Genomic DNA, 24,938 nt, shown 5'->3' on the forward strand with positions numbered 1-24,938 from the left:
CAATGAGTCAAACAGTTACTTTATTTATGTTCAGGTAAAAACATGAACCTGATGCAAGTAAATTATTGCAGATCTTAGAAACCAGCACATGAACGATTGGGCCAGGAGAGCATACAGTGGCGCCCTCCCCTGGCCACAGACTGCAAGTGCACACCACGGTTTGTTCCAAGCCAGCAGTGCAAAGAAAAAAAAAAATATATAATCAACTACAGCAAGAAAAAAAAAAAAGACAATATAGAAAATTAAAAAAAAAAAAAAAGGTAAAGCAGACATTCCCACCTCAAACATGGTGTGAAACTGCATATATACTTTATTCCATAAATGAACTTGAAATGCTATCTGGCCAAGAAACGATAAAATGAGACCAGCCAATTATTTTTGTGCCCAGCTACATTTTATGTGTTGAAGGTTGCTCAGAGCTTGGTCTACCAACATCACCCTACACGTCCTGTAGGGCCAAACAGAAAGACACTAACTCTATCAAAATAAGAGCAAAACAAATTTACCTGGTCAACACATAGGTTACAACTCTTCATTTAAGCTGAAGCTCTCTATAATAAAAAGGAGGCCAGAACACAGTCCCAACTTGGGTAGATGGTGTTTGGGGGGGGGAGAAAAAAAATTAAAAGGATAATATGATCTTATCACTACCTGCATTCAACCAACGGCAACTCTCGTTTTCAACACTGGAAGCAAAGACACACAGAGGGGGAGGAAGCCGAACCAAAATGCAACACACAGACTGGGGGCCGATATAATACAGAACAAAATGCCAACATATGAACTGAGGGGGAGACATGAAAACAAAGAACTATTCTATCAAATGTGTAGAATGAGCAAAGTCTGCAAATTTGTCTGTACAAATGATCTTTGGAGCTAAAGTAAACCTAGCCTGCTCAATGAAATCGCCCTCCCCTTCTTCCCCAAACACCCAGTAAGCTGTCCGCCACGCTGGAGAGGAGACATCCCTTTTTTTTTCTTTTTTTTTTTTTAAATATCACATAGCAATGCAATTTAGAATGTCACCCAGATGTTTTCATTTTTTTTAACACTACTGATATAGGTTTTATTCTCTCTTTTTATATCTTATGTTCTGAGTCGTGGAAACACTTCCACATTTTTGTTTTAATAATTTTTTCCTTTTTTCGGAGAGACAAGGGGCAGCAAATATATATTTAAAGTCTTAACTTTTTCTGCAAGCTGCTTTCTCCAACAACAAGGCCATCCCCATAGCCTCAGTGTGTGAGATTACAAAACAAAACTTAAGGAAGTAATGATTTTATCAGTTGCTGAAGAAGGCATTTGTATTTGAGAGGTGGTGAGATCAGGAAAGGTGGAACGACTGCTGGCCCTCGCGAGCAGCAATCAAAAGTTTTTCTCGCATGATCTCTATGCTGGAGTAGTCAGGCAGCTTCAGGTAGTTGACGCAGGTCATGACCGAGGGCAGGAAGTCGTCGGGATTCTCCGTTGACTCGAATGTCTTCCTCACAATTGTCAGAGGGGGGTTGAGGCTCCGGAAACCTGCCGATGACGACATCCACGTTAATGTGAGGAAAATTACAGCGCAGGCTTGTTTAGCTGATACTCTTTTTTTTTTGTTTGTTTGTTTTATTCACCTCCGACAGGCAGCCTCGGGCTTCCAGTAACAAACTGGAGAAAGAGCCGCTGCTGCTCGGCATCGAAGCTGCTCAACACCTCGAAAAGGAACCGGATGGCCCGGCTGGAACAAGAACAAAGAATGTGAACATCGAAGAAGAGAATTATACATATGCCTCCGTAAATTGTAGCTTAAATCAGGCGGAATGTGATGTTGTACTAAATATCATCAGGCTGATTAGTGTGCTCTGCTCATGTATTCATATCCAATCAACTTTTCCAAAGTTTGTCACAGTAAAAACTTGCACAGCGGGATGGACCTCTTCCTGATTTCCTATTTTTTGCATGTTTGACATTTAAATGTTTCAGAAAATCTAAACAATTTAAAGTCAGACAATAGAAGTAAACACAAAATGCAGCTTTTAAATGAAGTCCAGATGTCCTTCAACGCTGGAGTCTGATAAGCATGCAAATAATCAGAAATCAGGAAGCGGCAAAAAATGTTTCGCACCTCTAGTTTATTGTGTGATTGTTGTTCTAAAACAAAGTGCATAATTGTAAAGAGAGAAAGAAAGAGAACTTAGTACAGATTACACAATATGCTTTAATCTAAGCATATTTGACTGCATTGTAGCTCTAGCTGCATGTTTAGGGCTAGTAAAGCTGAAACGCACAAACACTTAATAATTTAAAGCCAAATTAATGAGTTGGGGTAAGAGCTGAACGGAGCTGTCATCAAACTGCATCATAAATGAATCCTACCTGTCATGCGTGTAGCCGTGGTCCGGTCGACAGCACTCCATCAGCGTCTTCACATCCCATGTCTCTGATTTACTTCCACACAGCAACTGGTCCAGCTAAAACAAATATGGAAGAAAATTAAAAAATGCAATTTTAGATACAATTTTTTTTCCTATTACTGAACAAAAAGACAAATTCATTTATTTAGCAGTTCACAAGGGAAAAAACTTGCAACATTTAGCAATACATGTACACTGCATTTTGTAACCAGTGGGAAAACGTCACTTTTTTTGTTTCTGAAGCAACAACTGCATCAGGTAACATTTATAACAAAATAGGTGTTTTTTAAAATACATCTCATCATCATAACTAAAACAGCAAAAACTTTGGGATATCATTTCACGTAAATTGTTCCCTCTAATATAGCAGATTTAAATATCCTCAAACAAACATTGCTTAGAGGACAGAAAAATCCAATAAGTCAAAAGTGGGAAATGGTGACGTTTCTTACCTCTTCAGGGTAGAAATACTGCAGGTGATGCAAAGGGAAGACTGACTCAAACCCTTCCCTGAATGAGTCAAACTGTCTTGATACTCCTTCATTTAAGGTCCAGTACACCACCAACTAAAACGATGCAAAACTCAAAGTAAGAATAAAATCATAAACCTCAAGAAAACTAAAAAAAATAAAACTGTGAGACACAGCAGTGCTGTACCCTGAGGTACTCCTCGAGGTTGTAGATTGTGACTGGCACGTCTTTTCCGCCCTTTTTCAGTTCAATGTTTGGGAAGCCAGGCAGAGTGAAGTCCAAGCCCAGGTCCTCCACCGAGCAGCCGTTCATGTTCAGGCTCTCTAGGGCCTGCTGGAGGGTTTCTCTGGTCTGGAAACACAAACACAGACAAACTCTTGTAAACATGTGAAAAAGGGAGGGGAAAAAAAACAAACAAAAAAAAAAAAAAACATACAAGTTCATGTGAATGTGAGGCTACGTTGAGTGGGTTTTAGGAATCTGGAAACACAGCATCCCAACGTTCCTTTGCAGTGTAACGAACTAACAAAAAGGAAATCCTCCAGGCTGTGACTTTACCTGTGATCGGTCCTGTTCCAACCTCTTCTTCTGACGAATGATATCCTCCAGGTGCTGGATGGACTTGGCCACACTTGGATCAATGTTCATCAAGTCGTGAGAGCTTATAGACGTCTCGTGTCGCAGCATCCACTTATAAAACGGAAGCCCCAACGGCAGATCCAGCTACAGTAAGGAACATTTGTGAAACGGTTCAGGGACGCTCATTTAGACAAAAACTTGAGGTGTGAAACACAAAGCAAGTTTGAAAACAAGTCTATATGCACTCAAGGAGTTCAAAGACTGATTCTACAGACAAAGATAGAAAACAGAGTTTAGTACCAGTCTAAAGTCCATAATTGCTTTGGCCATCAACTTCCCTAAGAAACGGAACTTCATTTTAATTTTGGCTATGTGTGCTGGTTTTGTTGTTCTGCCAAAGGGAACAGCAAACAATCCTCTGGAGTTGAACATGTACTTAGTGCCCTCTTGGTTTCCTGAGGAGAAACATGGACAAAGACAGGCACTGTTACCATAGAGACCAGATAACTAAAACTACAATAAGTATTTTTTTTAATCAACTACAAAAACACTTTTTTTTTTAAACTTTGTAATCTGATCATCTCTGGCACTTTGCTCGGTAACAGAATCGCATATCTGATGTCTATTAAGAAAAGGTTAAATGTTCCAGAGGGTTGGCACCTTTAGGATTGGCCAGAGTAATCTCTTCGCCTCTCCAAAGACCAAGATCCGCTCTCTGAAGCTCCTGAGACACCAGAGCGTAGAACTCCTGCGTGGGACCGAGACCCGTGCCCACCTGGAACAAAACATCACCTCAGTTCTGCTTCAAAGAGATACAAGACGGGACACATGTTCCAGTTAACAGAGAAAAAAAGAAATAAAATACCTCATTCTCATACTGAATCTCCAGCATTGCCCTGGAGCTGCCAAGGTCCTGCATCACAGACTCTGCCTGTTTTAATAGATCCTCACGGTTTATAGTTCTCTGGAATGAGACACAAAAGTAAATGACCCAAAAAAAAAAAAAAAAAACACTACAACAAGAGGACTGACATTACAGAAATTTGAACAGTTTGATGTAATGGCACATTTTCTGTGTCGAGGCGCACCAATCAGGCTTTTACAGGAAGATGAATGATAAATGGCTGGTCTGATCATTTAGAAAGAGTTAGGGCTCTCTCTACCAAAGACCACCCACCACAAATATCAAGCAAGGTCAAAAATGTTCTCTGAAAGTCATGCAGTGTAACTGCAGCTGAGAGCGTCGCCTGACTTTTTTGTCCTCTTTTATCAAGTAAACCGTCTGCTTTCATGCTCCATTCAGGATTCAACTAATAATAACGGCATTTACAGTCAGGTTGACCATATCTAGTTACCCACTGCGAAATGTTGTGTCTGGTTAAACACAATGCAGTTTCAAAAATTTCACAGGATTTGGAGGCAGCAGTTTTGAATTCAATTACAAGAATATATCATTTATGCATCAATGGATGGGTCCCAAATCTTTGTTTGATTAAACTTTAACATGAATCATAGTGCAAGATGTGGATTGAAGATTTGATCAGATTTATTGGTGTTTGATCATTAAATCACTGATTATAGAGGATCAAGTGAAATTTAGGATTTCTCCTCTCTGATCGATGCATCTCTAGGTTACTGGTTCAGTGATGCAAACCGCACCTTTTTCCTATCCAGACGTGGTGCGACTCTGCTGTCCTGAGAATCTGATTGGTTGATCTCGGGGTTTGTGTCCAGCAGGCGCTGCATGGCTCTGTCTCGATCGAAGGCGGTTACATAAAACAACATCTGCCGAGTGTCGAAGGGGAAGAAGAAGGGGCTGTAGAGGCGGAGAGAACAAGAGGCGGTGAGAACCAATTGTTACTTCATACTGTCATATCGCTGTGTTCAGCACTGAGAAGTACATACCAGGTCTTTCCCAGCTCGATAAGCCAGGTGGGGATGTTCCCTGTCATGATGACCAGTGGATCTTGTAGCTGACGATTGGCTTTGGCAGTCAGTTTACTATTAATGAACTCAGAGGTTGGAATAATTTCCTTGCACGCAGCATTCTAAAAACAAGGAAACATACATGTAGTCTTTTTATTTTATACATCAACTTATACTAAATTACAAATTTTCACCACAGTTCCTTTGAGAATCTACAATAATAAAGGCTTCCTAAACATTTATTATCCCGGCTGATGGAAGGTGACCTACGTCATACAAATAGAACCAGAATCGACTGATGGAGTGAAGGATCCTCAGCAGCAGGGTGACCTCTAAAGAGGGGTCGTCAAAGGTTATGGTCTCTGGTGGCTCTGTAGCGAGGTATGTTTCCAAAGGATTGGCGACGCTGGGACACACGCCATCTGAGACGACAAAGAGAATGAGACTCAAGCCCGCTCTTCAGGTTCTGATAAAGTTATTTGGTAATTTTACCACACATTACCAAGAACATTCTAAAGTCACAACAATACACAAGGTAAATAATAAGAGCAGAATCAGCCAGTTAGCAACACCAACAATATTGCTACTTTGTAATAGGGATGCAAACAGTTACTATTTTGGAAGCCAATAATATTTTACAAATAAGTCAATGATTATTTTTACCCATTTCAGATTTTTGGGGGTTCACTTTTTGCTTCAAGAATCAGTATCTGTCCAACTCCACCTACAAGTCTCCACATCTGTGAATTTCACCCTATGACCTCTGCATCATTGTCATTTCACAGTAATAAGCTGACCCATGAATGGAATGATCGTTAGATCAGTTACAAAACAAAAAATTACTAAAGGTACGTTATATCTGAACTGGAACTGCTCTGCATAAAATTAGTCTCTGCGGTGATCCTGGTGCCTTAGTTTAATATAACGTACCCGACCAAGTGTTGCCACATAGCTCTGTATTGCTTTCGCTTTGGATGCCTACCATGGAAGAAAAAGTTTTGCTATTAGCAATCTGCATTTACCTTTCTTTTGAACAACTTCTTGCTGTGCTTTACAATTCTAAAAACACTGAAATATTTCAATGTAGCTTGCCAAAAGTAAAATTACGTCAATTAAGCATCACAGCCTAGCAAGCATTACTGAAACTACCAATAAGAAACTGTAGAAGTGAGGACATTTTTCAGTCTCACCATGCCACAGCTCATCCTGTTTCTTGGCGTTGCGCGGTGAGGTTTTAGTGGGAGCAGTCTGGGCTCTGCCTCGCTTTCCACCCACCGAGTCCTTACTGCCTTCCTCGTCTTCTCTCACAGGCTTATACCTGCCAAAGGACAAAAGGAAACATTTGGTCACTAAAGGCTTTGATGAAGACACTTCTAGGATCTCACTTATTTTAAACACAACCTCAAAATTGACAATAAAAGCTTGTAGATGATGATTACGTAGAGAAATCTGAACTGAGTCATGTGATTACTTGTGATGACTCGTGCAATAAAATTCCCAAAAAGTTGGGTTAGCATTCTGACACTACAAGTATGAATGACTATATTTATTAGCAACATAAAAACCAACATTATAAAAATGCAAACAGCCTTTTCTTTTTCAGAAAATCAAATATGATATAAAAAATAACTGAATAAAAACAAAAAAAGTCTTAAAATTCAAACTATTTGCTGCTCAGCTTCCATTTTTCATACTTATGCAGGCTTGGAAAATTACATAAAGATCTACAATGAGAAGGAACTCCATGTATTCCTGCAAGTCACCGGGATTTTACCATATTGTGTGCGTTTTGGTCCAGATTCCAGCTCTCCCCAGTGGATTTGCTTCGTCATCTGTCGACTCCCGCTCTTCTTCTGCCTGAAGACTGTATTGTCGAACTGCCTGGTACACCGTCATGTTGTATGGCAGCAGGTGGTCACCAATGTAGAACTGTAGTCTGTGACGCACGCTGCCAGAATTTAGGAACTGTGCCGCCTGAGTGGAAAATAATTGTTCAAGTATTAATAGCAGATGTGGTTAAAGGAAAATTCAGAAGAGTAAATAGAAAAAAATAGCTTCTTTATAAAGCAAAATGTAATAAAATACCAATGATTCATCTATTTCATCATCTGAACCGTCATCGTCGCTGTCCTCATCTTCTTCCCTGATTCTACCATAACCTAGAGAGAAAAAAATAAATTTAAAATGCAAATGAACCATCAGAGATTCAAACATACACATCCCTAGAAGATTCTGTTCTTTAGTATTTCAGTTACATGCAGCTGTCTAAAAAATCCAAGGACGAAAAAAAAAAAAAAGACAGCTCTCACCTCTGACCACAAGATATCTCTCGATCGCTTGCACGAGGGCCAGCGGGTCAATCTTAACAGGGCCGCCTTTCCACTGTTTAACATTAGTGCAGTCTGGGTGCCTTTGCAGCTGACACTTGAGCTGATGTGTGTTGAAGAACTTCAGTGCCTGAGATCCCCTGATGAATCAAATATATTTGATTTAATAAAGTAGACCAGACAAAGCAAATTCTTCCTCTTAAGACCAGATGTTTGCACACAGACCTGCTGCCGTTCCCATTGCCACTGGGAAAGTCGTGCACCTTGACTGGGAACTGCTCCATTTGGCTCAGACAGCTGTTCATCTTGTGCACGAGTGCCAGGTACGCCGAATTATTTGTGGGATCCAGACGACCTATAGGATCAACGCCTGGCAGCTGTAAAGCAAAGAAAACATGATAAAACATACAGACAGAGCATGAGAGCAAACATGACGCAGATCACAAACCCTCCAATGTCTATTCACAGCTCCCACCTTCTTCAAATACTATTTAGAACAAATTTAGGAGAGGAAACCGGTCATCGTACATAAAATGAATATCTAGATTTTGGAATGACCCAATAGGCTTCTCACCGGACAACCAGCGAAGATGTTAAGGAACCTCTTGAGCCGCACGTCACGACTGAGCAGGTCTCTGTCCGCGTTGGAGGTAAGGTAGATCAGAAGCTGCTTCACCAGACCGCTGTGCTGGATCTCAAACGATGACACGTCAGATTCTGACACGATGTTGGAGATTTCCACCAGGCACTCCAACCCACCATCCACCTGGAAAACATGGGAAATGTTTCATTCCTGGTGTGAAATATTAAATGTATGCTCTAGATCAGAGATGTTTACAAGTATTTTTTTTCCTGAGTCAGAGTTAAGTCTCAAGTCTAATGACAAATCCAAAACATCTGGTACTCCAGCAACACTGTACACTAGCAATCCAAACCTGTAATGTTTCTTCTTTGTACTAAACCACTATATTAATGTTCATTCCCTAAATTATCTGAAGCATAGATTTCCACTTCCAGCCTTAGTGGATGAAGAGATGGTGAGCACTCCTGTCAAAGCTGCTCTTTATGGGCTTTAATCTGGTCAGGTTTGTGTTTTGCAGTATTTTAAATCACAAGCAAGTTTTTGTCTAAACTGATTTTAAGTGTTGAAGATACAAGCCCAGAGTTGCCTGTGTGGTTAAAGCTGCTGTGGAAATAACTGCACTTGCTTTGATAATAAAAAAAATTAAAAAAAATCAAATCTGCAATTGTTACAATTTTCCTCTGATTTTGAATTTCAATAGTGTGAAAGGCATAAAAGGCTAATTTCGCTGCATTTCTAAATTAGAAAGGAGGAGGGCTGACTCTTTTAGCTTTAGCAGACCTAATTGTCAGACAATACTCTTTTTGTACCAAATGGCAGAAATTCTCAAAAGAAATTGCAGTTTGAGGAATTTAAGTAAAACGGCAAAATGGGGCCATTTTCCATACTTTCATCTGTTTGAACAGAAGCTAAAAATTGGATGATGTATATTTATGTTCTCACATGTCATAAAACTAAAGAATTATTTCCATTTTTCATTGCCCATGTTATTTTCACCTTTCCAAAACATTATCCTTATCCATCAAAACCTGGAGAACTATTGTCTATCCATCAATTTAAACATCCTGTTCCATCGCTGGAGCATGATGACCGTGAGCTGTAAACCAGCTCTTAATGTCATAAGTTGTGAAAACAGACTGTGATCATAATGTTTGAATATAACTGTGTTGGTTTCAATGTTCAGCAATAGTTTACATTACAGTGTCATGTACAAAATGGTTTGAAATTAAAAATATGTTGCTAATCAAGTTTTAAAACCCTTTCCATCAGAATTTATCCAAGACATCAAGTTATGTCCCAGGCATTTTTCATCCGTTGCCCATTTGTTACTTTCTGGTTCTTGTTCAACAACGTGCATGTTTTCACAAAGAGTGGATGTTGTACCTGCAGGTTCAGCTGCTCGGTGGCTGTGCAAAGTCTCTGGAGAACATTCAGAGCGGGGTTGCTGCCGTCCACATTCTCAGAGTTGAAGTAGCGCTCCACAAACTTACTTGCCTGCTCTTTAATCCAGGCCTTAATTTTATCTCTACAAAGTAAAATCATTTAAAGCAAAACTATAAAATCAAGCAAAAATATTGAGCAAATACATCAACGAGATCAATCCGAATATAAATTGCCATTAAGTCATCAAAGTACCTGTTATTTGAAATAGAGTCTTTGGGAGGCGCTCTTGCCAGACCACTCACTCCAGCTGTGCGTGATGGCTCGGAGTTGGCATTGTTAGTTTGAGCTCCCAGCTTCCCCCAGGTCTTGGGGTTTAGGCTGGCCAAGAACGACGACTTGGGTGACTGAGTACTGGTGGGGCTCTTGGCTGCAAAGAAGACTGGCAGTTATGCAAATATCATCAAATGTGCTTTCCTTTCCAAAGGTTGAGCATTTCAAACACTCCACACAGTAGTGCTTTGACACTTACCCTGATTGTCTACTTTATCATCGTCTCTTGGCGGAGAGTACTTAGGCCTTCTGGGTCCTCTTTTTGGAAGGCGTTTTCTCTTTAGGACATCACTTAACCGCCTTAGTAAGAAACAAGAGAAAGAGGCTTAAAATAACCATTTAATTTAAAAAAATTGCACAGCCAAATGCCAAGAAATGCATCTCCAATTTGGCAAGGACAGCAGATTCCCTTCAAGTTTTTTTAATTCTCTGTAGAGTCACTAAGTGTGTGTCGTGAGTGTTTAGCCTCACCCCTGGGGACTGAGGTCCAGCGAGTCGTCCATGCTATGCTGAAAACTGGGGGAGCCCAGGTCAGGAGTTGCAATGTTAGCCGATGTCGTGGATACACTGGTGATTGTTGTGGTACAGAGGCTGGCAGTACCACTGGAGCAGGCCTTTGGGGGACTAGTGACAAGAAAGCTCTCAGACTCTGCAAGGTTCTTTACTTGATGCATTACACCTGGAAGAACAAAGATAAATGGTGTCATAAAAACAAGCAAGAAAAGCACCCACATAAATTTAACAAACTGATTTTTAATTCTAAAAAACAAAATGAAAGCGGTCTGTAATATTCATTATGTCCTCTGCATAGGAGTTCAGTGATTTCTACTGTTTACTTTTAGTTAAAAACATTTTTTTCAAAAATTAATTTTCAGTTCCAAGTCCATAAGTTTGTGCACAAACCTTCTCTTCTAAAATAGACACTGAAGATATCAGGCAGCTTCTGCATGAGGATCTCTGCCATCTGCAGAGATCCAACCACAATCTTCAGGTCCTGGCTGGACAGCATGGAGGCAATGTGACTGCAGAAGGAAACAAGTCGGATTATTCTCAATTCAAATCAATTTAAAATTGTCAATTGTTTGTTGCTTTGTTAGAAAAGCTTCAAGTATTTTCAATAAAACTTTCTAATCCTTCTTTATCATCCATTCAGTTTATTTATATAGAGACAATTCACAGCATTTCACCTCTAGGCACTTTACCAAAAAAGTCATTTTAAAAGATCCATTCCAATTGATCCTAATTATTATTCATTTTATTATTCAAACCAATTAAAAAAAAGGTTTTCTAAGGAAACCCAGTAGATTACACCGAGTTACTGATTTGCAGCATTCACTCCTCCTGAATGTTTATGTAGAGACAGTAGATGATCGCTTTCATCGTGTTGCTGAGTAGTTACCTGGACACAGCATGGTTCCTCAGCACATCCTTCAGCAGCTCGGCGTCAGCGAAGTAGATGATCCTGAGGATGGCTCTAAGGCACTTGTGTCGGACAGCAGGGCCAGCTGATGAGCTGTAGACCTCATACAAGACCCCAAACAGTGTTTTAATAAAGCACTTCGCCAGCTCAGGGTCCTCCTTCATCAGCTGGGCTCTTGCATCTTCCCGACGAACCTCTTGGTGACTCCCTAAGGTTTTTTTTATGACAAGATGAATCATGTTAGGTCAGAATGTTTTGCCTCCATCAAGCAAGGTCATCACAGAGTCCCTGCCTCCTGGTCAAGGATGTGCTTCAGATTTACTGCAGTAAACACTGAGACACAAATCCGTCAGGTAAAGAGCACTTTCACATTAGAAGCAGAACCACCGGTGTTTAAATGCAAAGGTTATGCACCTTACATTACTGCTCTTCATATTTTCTGTTATAAATTGACTGTGTTTAATTTTCAGTTGTTTTTTGTTTTTAATCTAAAAGATCTATGTTTAACTTTGTTGTATACATTTAAATGTCAGCATATTAAAGCTAAGTTGAAAAGGACAGGTTTAGCAACAACTGTCAATATATGAGGAGTAAAAAGGTTTCACAAAGAATATAATTTCATCTCAAGACTGCTTTAAAAATTTCTAAGATTAACTTATTCAGTGGTGATTAAAAAGCAAAGAAAATAGACAATACTATACGTTTCATTCTTTCCTTGTTCAAATACTAGATGCATGATGCTTTGAGAGTTCTTTGCCCATTGAAGCCATCAATTAATGAGCATACAAAATATCTAGCGTTTCTCATAATCTAATAAAATCCTCATTGTCAAACAAATCTAGGAAAAAAACAAATGTTAGAACCTGTGTTAGGATTGGCAAGAGGATTAGGCTTCCTCTGGATACCACGTGCTGTTCCTGTGTCTTCATTTATCTGCTGCATAGAGTTGAAGTCAATTGTGTATACACGGCCCAGCGTTGACAAGCTGATCTCATCTTCTCCGTTCTGGTGGGCCGTCTGAGGAAAACACAAATAATCAGCATCACAGACAGATGAGCCTCACATTGTTGCACAAGCAAATATCCACTGATACTGCAATTCTGTAAGGAACCGTAGAGTCTAAAGGGCTTTTTTACCTCAATGATGCGGCTGTCGATGCGGTTGTAAGGATGCCACAAGCCCCGGTCATCCCTCCACTGCCAGATTGCACCTTCTGTTGTTTGAGCACTGCCTTTCTTCAGCATAGCATCAACTGCAAATATGCCCTCTCTGGGGAGGCAGGGCATCAATTCACTGGATGGGAATATGAAAAAAGAAAATATTTTAGTTTGTTCCACTCCACACGTCAGGTTCAGCCCTGCAGTGATTGTGGCTGCAGAAGCCAAATTAAAAAAATATATATGCATTTTAAACTCAGGAGGAAGGAAAATGAACATGTGTGGAACATGTAGTTGACATGTTAAGTAGATGGGTCTTGTAAGGTTTGCAACAATAACAAATAAAATATTATAAGATATTTTTATTCAATTTATATTTTATTTAATCAGTTGCTTTATTGCATGCCATTCCCTGTATTTAAAGGGTTGGCACCATCACATACAACAAAAACAAAAGACATTACCAAATGAGGGAGGTCAGTTCATAGAGTTCCTGGGGGCTTCGCGGTACGAGCTCAATTTGTTCCTGGCAGCTTCCATTTGATGCACCGCACAAGAGGAAACGCAGAGTTTCTGCTATGTCTATTCAGAAGGAGAGACACATTTTCTTGTTTTAATCTCTCGTTTGCAGTTTATTTTCACACACACATCAAGCTAAACAATGAATTCATGCCAACCTAGCACAAAAGTAAAATTCTACAATTATTTAAGACTGTTTAGATTTGAGACATGAAAAATGATCCAATTTTTATGCTACTGTAGGCTAATAGTTTAGTGAGAAAACAAATCAAAGCAGTAACACCCGCTGAGGTGTGAGTTACTCACTTTGTTTCATAAGCTGGACTGCCAGACTTGGGCAGTTGGAGCACATCAGGGAGAGCATGCGCACAACCATAATAAACATCCCCGAGCTGAGAACGGGAGGCGTCACAACTAGCAACTGCTGGATGTTGGTCAACAGGTCCCTTGATGCCACCTGCTGCAGCAGGTTCTGCCAAATAAAATAGATGGAGAAAAACAACAAACTGTTAACCAAAAACATCAGACACAACAAACCAGTTTCAGAAACACTGAAAGTACACACCTCTTCGTGTTGAAAGTTGTCCACTAGTCTGGCAAAACAGAGACAAGTGCTTTCAACGGACTTCTTATCCTGAAAGACAAAGGAAACACCATTATACTTTACTGAAAGTGCTTTCTGAGTATTATTTTAAGCACCGGCCAAGTGATAAGGTAAAAGTTGAAAATGTGAAATATTAAAGTGTAAAAATAGGATTACATTTTATACTCAGTATCTCCACAGTTTAAATACCTTCTGATTTTTTGCCTACAGCATCAAAGAAGTTGTTGCTGCTAAGCAAATATAGCAAAAAGTGCAAACCTTACTCCACAAATTAAACTTTATTTAATTTCTCTGCTGCTGTTCTTCTCAATGCTTTTCTAGCTAGTCACATATACATATGTTTAGATTACAACTTATTAGATACTGCCACTTTTGTGAAGTTGCAACGTGCAACTTCTGCATTTAAAGATTTGTTACAATCTCAAAATAATTTAGAAGACGGTCAAAGACAAAAGACGCTTCACATCCAACAAAACCTACACTATTAAAGATATTTCAAAATTTGAGTTTGGTCAGAAATATTTGAGATATTTAAATGCAAAAACTATTCAAATAAAACATGTTATCCTGTTTCCTTCTATATAATCTTTAGGTATTTAAATATGTAAAGTCAAAATATAAACTTCAAAATCTCAAATTGCGTAACAAAATTTATTCCAGGCTCCCAATCACATTGATTATCTTTATCTCGAGTTGATCGCACGCACCTGATGTGTAAGTCTCTGAGTCAACAGTGAGAGTGAATCATCAACAAAGTGAAACTCGTCTGGTGTAATGCTCTGGCAGCAGTTGGCTGCTATGGCCAACGCATTCCTCTGGGCATTGATGCTGAAGAACTCCAGGTAAAGGAGGCAGTGAGCCAGGCCTCTCTGTGAGGGAAAACATGTTTGTAACAGATTAGAGTAATGCTAGAGAATAAAGTAATTTGGAAGTAAATAGGGTAAAACTAAAGTGGGTGCAATACGTACAGCCTGTAAAATTGCTTTGCTGTGTCGCCTTGACAACATTTCCAAGGCTGTGAGGGCTTGTTCTGCTACGTCTATGAACTGGATCACCTGAAGCTGCGAAGAAGAAAGAGAAAAACTATTAGCTTTTAAAATATTTTTAAAAAACAGGGGAGTGACTGCAGAAGGAGTATAATGAATTTACTTTCTCCAGGAAGACAGGAATAGCGTCAACCACGACAGCAGAAGAACGAGGAAGTGCCTCCATCATGTAAGTGAGCGCACGCGACGCGTGATTCATCTTTATGCAACAAGCAACAAAGAAGTCAGTTTTTACAGAAAAACAACAAACTAACTTCACTTACAACCAAACAACTCAATCATACTTACAATTTCAAAATTATGCTCCATCTGTAACAGTGTAATCTGTAAAAGAAAGTGGAAGATACTTGGCTTCAATAAACTGTCAGCAGATCCATAATACATGCCAAGATAAAAATTCAACTACAATACAGAATTTTTCCTTAGAAAAATAAAAACAATCAGTCTACTCTTGTCATCCTTCATCCAGCTTGAAAAGTCAATGGGACTTACCAAAGCAGGCACCACACTCTTGACAGGAAATCCACCAAGAGTTTCCTCATTGCCCATCACCAGCAGCTGGCACATCTCAATGGCAGCTTGGAGCTGTTGAGACTCGTCCCCTGTGGCCTGAAGGCCCTGCAGCAGCTGCTGGGCCTTGGAACCTAAAGCACAAAGATTTGGTTGGTAAAATTGATGGAACCCTGTTGGTGGTAGAGAGATTGTACTCACTGGCTCCACTGCCTATGGTCCTGTGAAACAGCTGCGACATGCGGGGCCCCAGGGGTCCAAAAAGATGTGGTGGGAGACCTCTGGCTTCCAGAAGCGCTATGGTGAGGAGGAATCATCAATGTACATGGAATGAGGATGTTTATCTGTTTTTATTGCCATTACATGATAAGACCTGTGAGTTTAACAAACCTTGAAGCCTTCCCATTTCTGAATCATCAGACTCACTCTCTCCAGAAGTGGTCATGCCCACTGCTCCGGCAACTGAGCTTGAAGCTGAAAAGAAATTCAGCATAAAAACTCAATGATGTCACCTTAAAAGTGGCAACCTGTTTACAACAACTCTCAGAAATTTGTTTGTGTTTTGTGATCACGTTTTGCTCTACAAATGGAGTCTAGTCAAAGTCACAAACTAAATTGTGGTTTAGGACAGTAATTTTTACCTGAAGCTCCTTGTGACGCCTCATCAGTGCGAGCAGCTGATGAATTGGCCCCATCTTGGTTGTTGTCGGAGTCAGCCATTTTCTCCTGTCGGCGAGCGTCGGCTGCCCCGCGCTTGCCCAGGCCTGAGCCCCGCCGACTACAACATGAGAAGAAACCGAATTAAAAGGTCAGAATAGCAGGGAACGTAGTGCAAACAAAAACACAATATGCTTCCTGAATGATCTGATCTTCCCCAGACAGAACTAAATACAGGAGTGAACGCACAAGATCGTTTTTCTCGGATGGTGGACTACAAAAATATAAAACATTCTGCCAACTAACGACGTGGCATGCATCACCAATTAAGCAGCAAGTTAACTGGAATATTGTCAATGGAAGATTAAAGACTCAGTGTTTGAAATCCTCATCAGCAGAAAAAAAATAAATAAATAAAAAATAGTATCTACACCAGTCAACCTTTTTTGAGTGGATTTTTCTGATACATCATTTATGTTTCAGCATTTTTGGTGCCGACTGAATCCGCCATGGTCACCATGTTATAAACGTATTCCTCCAAAGCTGTACTGGGGATTTTAGGGGAATCTCTGGCATGTTGACACCTAAAATTTAGGAAAAATGCCATAAGAATATTCCTGCTGTATCATTCTGAATTATTCTAACATGGCAAATTTTGTTTGTAGGATAACTTGGAAAGAATGTAGAATCCCAAGTTATTTGCCCACACTAATGCCTAGAATTTAAGCACCATTTTATAGCAAAATCAGGCTACTATATTATCTTAGTAATAAAAAATCTGTTGTATATCAAACATGACTTAAATGAAACAAGTCTTAAACATTTGACTTTGCAATTTGTGGAAATCGGTGGCATTTTGTAAGAGCCCCAAATGGCTGCCATGGGAAATTAACAGGTTTCTCAAACATGCATGAAAAATTTAAAGCAACACTCCAGGTATGTTTTTGATGAGGGAACACAATTAAACATAATATAAAGCTCAAAAACTCAATTTTATGTAAACACTTGCCACTTTAACAATGAATCAAAGTCATGAAAGGAGTTCCTACCTGGTGCTGGCACAGGAGCCCGTGGTCTTCTGGCGTGTGCTCCGCCGAAAACTGGGGAGCTCTGCTGGAGGAGACTCGCTGCGCTTCTTTGTGGATTTCCTCAAACCTAAGGGAAAACAAAAATGAGCATCAATTGCTTCGATGGATCTTATTCTTAAACTAGTCTAAGAATACTGTTTCCCTTACAATTTAAGGAAACATTTTAACAATAGTTTATAGATTATCCATGTGGGAAAATCTAATAAACCAAATGGGAGTTCCCCCTCCCCTTCTGGTTCCATATGAAGTACATAGGACAAAGTTAGATGCAGAATACTGTCTCTTTTTTTTTCTTTTTAATACAGCACAGAACCTGTGCTGCCCATTTAGACCCCTATACCACCAGCCAAATGGGTTATTAATAGCAACACGACCATGGCCCTACAACAGAACAACCTTCATGCTAGCTCTGCGACTCATAACTCAGTGGTACAAATCTAAACACTAAAATGTTTCAGCGCAAATAAACTGCACACAGGATGGTTTTGTACTTTACTTGGCTTGATATTCAATCTTGTGTTCTTTAGAATTGCTCAATCTTGAATGTTTTCAAATTTCAGAAAATCTAAAGATTTTAAACCAGTTCTACTTAATCAACTACACCTCCATTTAGTCTAGAAGCAAAAACATTTCAATTTGATCGTCATGTTAAACATTTTTTTGCTCATGCATTAAAAAGTAATAAGTAAAATAATTATAAAGCCCACTCACCATCATATAAGTGTATATTAAAATTTAAAGAGTGAATAATTTATTCCAAATGTGATGAAGCTTTTTCCCTTCTGAGAGAAGCAGGTTGTTAGTCCACTCCTTCCCTACCCTCAAACATACTTCATGTCAGCTGGTGGGCCAACATGTGAGAGCCAACTTAGGAGGGGTCTCACCATTTGGGTCAGAGCCCATGACACAGAGTCCACTTGAGTTACTTTCCTTTTACTCACCTAGAACAGCCTGAGCCCATGCTAACCTGAGAAGCCTCTGCCTCCTTCTCAATGTACACAATTTTGTTCAGATTAATTATACTTCTATATGCAGGTTGACTTTTTTCCTCTCTTACATCTAAGAATAATAGTGGAAGGAGCTAGAAAAAAGATAGAGGCTTTACATGGCTCTCCAACAGTACAATGTTGGCAACAAAAAAAATATACTTAGAAATAAATTCCTCATTTTGAACAACAGTATTCACTATTACTTAAAAAAATACAACATATTCCGGTTAATGGATCATGTGACCATGACTATAACTGAACTGGCGTGGCTGTCAAGGTATCAGTGGTCTGTCTCGGGACACTACGCTTGATTTAGTTTCAGATGAAAGGTTGAAGAACAGAAACAGAAGGAGAAAGGTTACGTTTCTAAAGACATGATAATGTGTTCTGGGCTCGCCTCTCCTGAACCAGGTATTCCTGTTATGCACTAGTTCCACAAAAGAGGAATGCAGCATTTGTGCTGATTCTGAGGTTTAAATATTCTTAAATCACAGAGAAATTATATACCATCTTAAGCTTCACCTCAATAAAACGTTAAGGTATTTGAAACACAAAGTTATAACTTCATTGTGGTTTACCTGATGGTATGGAAGCTTTACCTGTAAAATATGGCCTGCTGGAGGCAGGGTATTGGTTTAAATTATTGTTTTTCTACATTGTTTTACCATTTTTCTGTATTTTGACAGCAAATACCATTTTCTTTCTAACAAAGATATTTTTGCTCGACAAGCATAAGCATAGCTTCACATAACATGTAATAATCATAAGTCAATTACTTTAGAGACACCTCTAGACTCACTGCAAAGGTTTAAGTGGCTGAAGGCAGAGCTCATACACAAACCTTGAAAAGGCAGCTGTTGCACTGATACAATAAGTCCTTGTGCTATTGGCACATTCCCACCACCTGCTCAGCTTCAAGATACTGAATGGAAGTGATAATTATCTCCAGGTTGCTCCTGGGTTCAGAGCAGTTATAGATCACCTGACGTCATTACTAACCTATTCTGTGTGGTGACGCACATATCAGAGGTACACAACCACCACAAACGATGGATTTTATGACAGGCCAACATAAAAATACAGCATCATTTTCAAGATTAAAACACACACACATATATATATATATATATATATATATATATATGGACTATGAAAATTGTTTAGAAAAAAAAAATTGGATGGCATGCTTTGTATTTAAACCACTGAACTCTGATACCCTTAAATAAATATCCAAGGCAATAAAATGTCTTGACTCTGAGTGGCCATTGTTTTGTCTTTTGTGTGTTTTAGATTTCCTCCTGTGTTTTTATCACCTTGCTTTCTGATTGGCTACAAGTCACAACAAACAGGCTGCAATCTGTTTGTTGCAGCCTCAAAAAAAAAAATCATAGACACTGTGATATTAGGCCAAGACAACCCAACATGTTGAATATGGTTAGTCATACGGTTGGCAACCTCCCAGCATGAAGCTCCATCTTTAGGTCAGGGTTAATCCCAAATGTCCTGCCTTTCCACAGGGTCCTTCTTAAAGTGCATTTATATTTCTATTGTCTGATTTGGCACTGGTTCCAGCAGTGGAAACACAGGGGGTCAACAGACCATAACAGACTCTCCAACACAGCTCAGTCACCATGAATGTGAGCATAACGTCTGTACTGACAGGTTGTTAGTAAAATAAAGATCCAAGGCTATTGCACAGTTTCAGTGGGTTGTTTACTTTATTGGTTCTGTTTCTTCTGACTGTAAGATAAACATTTTGAAGGTGTCCAGCCTTAACCTGAATCTAAGAATATATGGGGAGAGCTAAATATTAAGGTGAGGGCATGGAGGCCTTCCTTCAAACACCAAAGAAATTATCAAAGTATTGTTGGAAACAGAAAAGCAAGTCATGAATTTTTTGATTGCTATAATGTTAGTAAAGACACTTATATTCATTATTGAAATCGGTATGAACTGCCATGCTATTGGCAATAAGATATATTTGTTTTAATCAGAAATGGCATTCATTTTATGTTACTGTAAGCAATTCCTACCTTTTCACTATCAGAAAAAAGTTTTTTGTTTCAACAAAAAATAAATTTAACCTTAAATCTGCCAGGGGTATGAATAATATTGTGCTGGACAGTAAATACGGAAGTAGTAGTTAAAAAGCTTCAGTTCCCAAATGAGTCAAAACTAAATGTTGTGAAACCAGACTTTTGCTGCTGCCAATTATATTTTTCTTCTCCACTGTAAAAACATTTAGGGTTTTCCATGGAGAGATACAGTTTTCACTCAGGTTTGCAGCTGTAAAACAGTTTTCTATTTTTCCATTAACAGGTAGCCTAGCAGTCAAGAATTATATTACATTTCAATAATTTGCAGCAGAATAATTCTGTTAAACTTCAGAACAAATGGTGCATTAGTGGTAAAGGGGAAAAACTAATAAAATCTTTTTTTTTTAATAGCTGGTCCTTCCTAAATGTTATTGACTTGTACTTGATGGCAGCTACTGTTTTAAACAAACACATCCAGAGTCAGACAACCTGGGCTGAAGTCCATTATCAGTCTGCCAAGTCATATCATCTAAACATGTCTTGTACAACCTGCTTAATAATCCAAGCCAATGAAGCATGAAGAAAGCATTTAAATGTGCAAAATACAAGTACGTGTAAATACAACATACTAGTCAAAGCATTTTTTTTTTGCATGCGAGCAAGATTATTAGTTGCCAGCTGTTTTTTTAAACATAAAAAAAGCAAAGCAACTGGAATAATAGAGAGTAGGACATTTGTGAAATCTGAGATGGGTCACACTAAGAATACTTTATCTGAATTTACAGTTTGGTCCGTATCCGTTTTTGCCTTGTGGTGTAGATGAGTTTTAGCACATTTAATCATCGGAACCATTATAAACACATGACTCTAGTGGTTTGGGTGGACGTTTATAAGGGAGACTGTGATGGTAGTTTGCACAGAAATCATGGCACATTAATGTACTATCCAGGTCCATAATAATGAACTAATCATCAACTAGCCAATCAAAAAGTATTATACATCTACATCTTGCTATACACAAACACAAATTCATTTTCACACAACTTACTTGCTAGTTTAGCTTGTAGTCCAGATGGCCCAGGTTTGGAGGTTTCAGTTTTGGAAGTTCCAGGTAAGGAAAGTTTGGGTTTTGGCAGGTTTACTTTGGGGTTGAAGCGTGTTGCCCAGTCAAACTTGGAAGAGCTGGCAGTTTTGGCCTGCTCCTTGTCTCGTGTACTGCGACGCGGAGAGGGACTAGATGCTGATCTGGAACGACGAGCTTTTGTCTGATCTTTTCCCTGTTTTAAACGAGCGCCCTGTGTAGCAGCACTGTTGGTGCCTGTGGTAGAGGAAGAAGAAGAGGAGGAGGCAGAGGAGGATGAGTCTGTCACGTTGCTACACCCAGCTTTGGCTGAGGCGGCCGATTTAGACGCCAGCTTGGTTGGTTTTGCAGTTCTGCCTTCGGTACAATTGGGTAGAGACCCAGCGGTACTACTTAGACCTGGGAAAGAGTCTGATTTTTTCCGTTTCTGGACTGGAGAGGCCGAGCTGGCCGCACTCTTCTTGCTCTGATTTCGACCTGTCGATGCAGGTGCCTCTGAAGAAGCCTGTCTCTTCTTGGACTTAGCTGGGCCTTTCTTGGTCTCTGAGGTATTACTTTTGGGTGGTGGGACCGATTTGGGCTTCTTGGAAGGGGTGGGCCCAAGGACGCTGATTTGGTCAGGAGCGTCACTTCGTTTAAGCCCTCTGGTGCCCTCACTCTTTGACTGGTGGCCTGGTCGTTCCTGTTCGGATGTTCCCGCAGCCTGCGAGTCGTCTTGCAGAACTAATGAAGCCACTGATAGGTTAAGACCGCTTCTGTAAGGTAGCAAAAAATAAAAGAAAATTATCTGGCAGAATTCTTTAAATCAGAAAAAGAAATTAAAGAGACTATTCCTAAAAGCACAAATGTGCAAAATACAAGTTGAAAAGAAGGATGCAGTTCAAGACACATATACACTAAGCACCAAGTAGAAAATAGGGGTACCTTCTTGAGCTGTGCCCTCTGGACTGGCCAGTGGCTGAGCTGGCAGTGGCTTTGGGAGCCTTAGAATTAGGTCTTCTACTTTCAGGTGGGGAATTTGGTTTATGTTTTACCTGCTCTGACTGCAACCTGTAAGGTTGGACATTAAAAGAGCAAGGAACAGTGTGGGTTTCTGGAAAAAGGCCACATAAAAAGAATTTATGAATCCCTAATCTGTCTTAAGACAAAAATGCCAATTCTTTTCGTCACCAGCACCTCGGGAGTAACAAGTAAAGAGAAAAAAGAAAAAAAAAGCTAAAATAAGAGTGAACCACATCTGACTAGGAAAAGAAAGAAACGTACATCTCTTTTTGTAAAGGCACATACATAGCCATTTAAATCAGAAAAAGAAATTAAAGAGATTATTCCTAAAAGTACAAATGTGTAAAATTTGTACTTTTTACAAATTTACTGTAGGAAACTTTACAATCAGTAAAGTTTCCTACAGTGCTACAAGAAAAGCAGACAGGGATTTTATTGATTGAGAAAGTATAAAGTAAACATGCAGACAGACTCACCTTCCAGCTGCTGTGTGGTCTTGTGGCTGGGCCGCAGCAGTGTTCCTCTGTGAACGGCGCAGTGACCCCCCTGGATTGGAATTAGGCCGGTTGGACATTGGCACCTCTCTCCTGAAGGGACATACCCTTTCTAGACACTACCATTCACTAAAATAAAAGAAAGCGAGCAGACATGAGCATATAAAAAATCATAATGAAAAATAAACAAGTGGCAGCATGTTTATAGCATTAGGCTCCCTCTTTGTGGTGATTTCAGATGTCCCATTTCACAAAAAGGACCTTGATCAACATTTAGAAACTCCATTAAAAAAACTAAAGAAACACTAATCTAATTAGTGGTCCTGGGACCTGTATTGGCTAATAAACAAACCGCATGTATGCAATCTCAAAATCACAGGTAATGTCAAAATTTTTGATCCAAGTCTACAACTGACTTCATTAATTGTATGTAATCTATATACCTTTCATCCAAAAGTTAATTCAATTAAATGAATTTCTTCAAATAGAAACGCAATTAAGGCATGTTTTTAATAGCCAAGCATTATTTTTACAACCATGCATTAAATCACTGAATCCAATGTTTACACTCTTGTTACAGCCTGTGTGTTTTCACAGTTTCTATCAACATATTGTTCACACCATATAACAAACCAGATTTTCTTTATATCTCTACCTCTGGGAAAAATGGCTTTGAGGTATTCTTGTGACAAAATATTACCCAGCATTATTATAACAGCTGGGTATTTTTCTAAGCTTCAGTAATACAGGACACATGCATGTCAAAATACACCTACATAGATCATAGATATTTTTTAATAAATTAAGTTTAAAACAGAAATAAAATGGTATTAACATTCCATAATAAATAATATTTATCTGTCTTGAATATTAGAAACAACAAGGACAGCTTGCTGTAGAAAAACGCCAGTTTTAAAAATAATTATAGAGAATTTTATATTGCATCAGAACAATTTGCATATAACCTTAATTCACATGAGACAATTGATGAGGCTGAACATGAACATAACCAGGTGGATTTGATATTTGCAAAATAATGCTAACTTACCACCTAAGTACTTTTGGCATACAAAAAAATTACCACCAAGAAATAGCAAATTAACTGACGATTTATCCATGATATAATGAATTCTGATGACAAAATACGCCACATTCCCGGAGCTCATAGGGCCACGTTAGGCCTACACTGACAGTGCATCCAGTCTTTGTTATTCGAGCACTCTGACAACTGGCACGAGACTCGCCAGTAATGTGATTAGATTTACACAGCAAGTGGCTGACAATTTTAATCGCCATCTCGTTTGGTTCGCTTTCACAACATAACCAAGACACCAACCGCGTCCAGTTTAGTACCTATGATTTCCAGAGGCCTGTATTTCTGACGTAGTTGTTTAGCATCACCGAGCAACGTTAGCATGTTGAGCCAGTCATTCCCTTCCAATCTCATACGTTTTGACAGCAGCGAGTTCACACTGAATGTTCTGCGGTCAAAAGTTACCACCCTAAACACAAAAACCACAATACGAATGATATCTCAACGAGAATATAACACATTTAAAAGCTTAAACAGTTAAGCGCTACGCTGGCTAATTTAGCACTGGTTGCATTGAACTGCGTAGTTTGAGTACCGGTGTGTCAACCTATTTAGACACTTAACCAATAGGTAGGTTTAAACTACTCTCTCGTTTGTAAGTTGTTTCGTACACGAAAAAGGATATGGTCTTAAATAAACTACAAAGACAGCCTCCCAAAATAAAAATGCAACTACTTCAGATGAGCTAGGCACCGAAAATGGCAGCATCGGATGGACCGACAGCGGTTTGATGTAATAAAGCTGTGGGGCTAGCTAGGTTGGTATTCGGGCTATTATGACACGCAAGTATGGCTGACAAGTTTTAAGAAAACGAAAAGAGACGTGCTGGCCCAAAATACGTTGGTCCACGTTTTATAGTGATTGGTAGGGGAATCAAATTCAAAATACACGACTGTCATACAACAAATACAATGACTAATTCTTAGCCTCGGTGTCAACCTAGTTGTTCCGTACAAGCTAGCAAACCTTTACAAATATGAGAACTGAACCGATGTTTTCTTAGCCTATAAAAGGCCAAGGGCTTCCTTTCACTGCACCAATGTCTGGGGCTTTAGCTAATGCTAGCCTAGAGAAAATAAGTTGTCTAACAAAGTGTAAACGAAACGCATAGTTTTGTCGTTACAGTTGGGCAAACAGAACCAAATAAAGCTAAAATCTTAATACCGTGGCTAAACTGACAAGCGTCGAAGCTAGTTAATTATTAGCAAGCTAATATGAGCTTAGCCATGCAACATAGCTTGTTTAAT

The 24,938-nt window shown here is 39.3% G+C and overlaps 2 protein-coding genes across 9 annotated transcripts in view; one reads left to right on the forward strand and one right to left on the reverse strand.

Annotated features, from left to right (window-relative positions):
• Window positions 1-24,938, reverse strand: part of trip12 (thyroid hormone receptor interactor 12) — a 25,586-nt gene continuing 648 nt past the window's right edge. For 2 of the 8 annotated variants that reach the window (XM_023350848.1, XM_023350850.1), the window contains exons 2-43: window positions 22,581-22,727; window positions 22,027-22,152; window positions 21,070-21,857; window positions 16,958-17,063; window positions 15,893-16,029; window positions 15,642-15,725; window positions 15,453-15,548; window positions 15,234-15,385; window positions 15,030-15,065; window positions 14,845-14,940; window positions 14,664-14,756; window positions 14,403-14,564; window positions 13,657-13,725; window positions 13,398-13,563; window positions 13,037-13,154; window positions 12,552-12,708; window positions 12,279-12,432; window positions 11,395-11,623; window positions 10,899-11,017; window positions 10,467-10,674; window positions 10,195-10,295; window positions 9,918-10,104; window positions 9,666-9,807; window positions 8,274-8,465; window positions 7,925-8,076; window positions 7,682-7,839; window positions 7,458-7,531; window positions 7,147-7,346; window positions 6,563-6,690; window positions 6,303-6,350; window positions 5,643-5,794; window positions 5,352-5,494; window positions 5,106-5,262; window positions 4,312-4,410; window positions 4,107-4,221; window positions 3,747-3,901; window positions 3,426-3,590; window positions 3,054-3,218; window positions 2,849-2,962; window positions 2,359-2,453; window positions 1,617-1,720; window positions 1-1,521 (exon numbers count right to left, since the gene is read on the reverse strand). In XM_023350848.1, coding sequence (XP_023206616.1) covers window positions 1,325-1,521; window positions 1,617-1,720; window positions 2,359-2,453; window positions 2,849-2,962; window positions 3,054-3,218; window positions 3,426-3,590; window positions 3,747-3,901; window positions 4,107-4,221; window positions 4,312-4,410; window positions 5,106-5,262; window positions 5,352-5,494; window positions 5,643-5,794; window positions 6,303-6,350; window positions 6,563-6,690; window positions 7,147-7,346; window positions 7,458-7,531; window positions 7,682-7,839; window positions 7,925-8,076; window positions 8,274-8,465; window positions 9,666-9,807; window positions 9,918-10,104; window positions 10,195-10,295; window positions 10,467-10,674; window positions 10,899-11,017; window positions 11,395-11,623; window positions 12,279-12,432; window positions 12,552-12,708; window positions 13,037-13,154; window positions 13,398-13,563; window positions 13,657-13,725; window positions 14,403-14,564; window positions 14,664-14,756; window positions 14,845-14,940; window positions 15,030-15,065; window positions 15,234-15,385; window positions 15,453-15,548; window positions 15,642-15,725; window positions 15,893-16,029; window positions 16,958-17,063; window positions 21,070-21,857; window positions 22,027-22,152; window positions 22,581-22,678 — 6,237 coding nt within the window. In that variant the 5' untranslated portion in view covers window positions 22,679-22,727 and the 3' untranslated portion in view covers window positions 1-1,324. Of the gene's footprint in view, window positions 1,522-1,616; window positions 1,721-2,358; window positions 2,454-2,848; window positions 2,963-3,053; window positions 3,219-3,425; window positions 3,591-3,746; window positions 3,902-4,106; window positions 4,222-4,311; window positions 4,411-5,105; window positions 5,263-5,351; window positions 5,495-5,642; window positions 5,795-6,302; window positions 6,351-6,562; window positions 6,691-7,146; window positions 7,347-7,457; window positions 7,532-7,681; window positions 7,840-7,924; window positions 8,077-8,273; window positions 8,466-9,665; window positions 9,808-9,917; window positions 10,105-10,194; window positions 10,296-10,466; window positions 10,675-10,898; window positions 11,018-11,394; window positions 11,624-12,278; window positions 12,433-12,551; window positions 12,709-13,036; window positions 13,155-13,397; window positions 13,564-13,656; window positions 13,726-14,402; window positions 14,565-14,663; window positions 14,757-14,844; window positions 14,941-15,029; window positions 15,066-15,233; window positions 15,386-15,452; window positions 15,549-15,641; window positions 15,726-15,892; window positions 16,030-16,957; window positions 17,064-21,069; window positions 21,858-22,026; window positions 22,153-22,580; window positions 22,728-23,951; window positions 24,045-24,938 lie in introns of those variants that run through there. The other 6 variants (XM_023350849.1, XM_023350851.1, XM_023350852.1 and 3 more) reach the window with 6 other exon arrangements.
• fbxo36 (F-box protein 36) overlaps window positions 24,192-24,938 on the forward strand; it is a 4,457-nt gene continuing 3,710 nt past the window's right edge. Inside the window, exon 1 of the mRNA XM_023350854.1 lies at window positions 24,192-24,555. The gene's annotated coding sequence lies outside the window, so the exon portion shown is untranslated. The remainder of the gene's footprint in view (window positions 24,556-24,938) is intronic.

Source organism: Xiphophorus maculatus, chromosome 18 (genome assembly GCF_002775205.1).
Source record: "Xiphophorus maculatus strain JP 163 A chromosome 18, X_maculatus-5.0-male, whole genome shotgun sequence".
Classification (NCBI taxonomy): domain Eukaryota; kingdom Metazoa; phylum Chordata; class Actinopteri; order Cyprinodontiformes; family Poeciliidae; genus Xiphophorus; species Xiphophorus maculatus.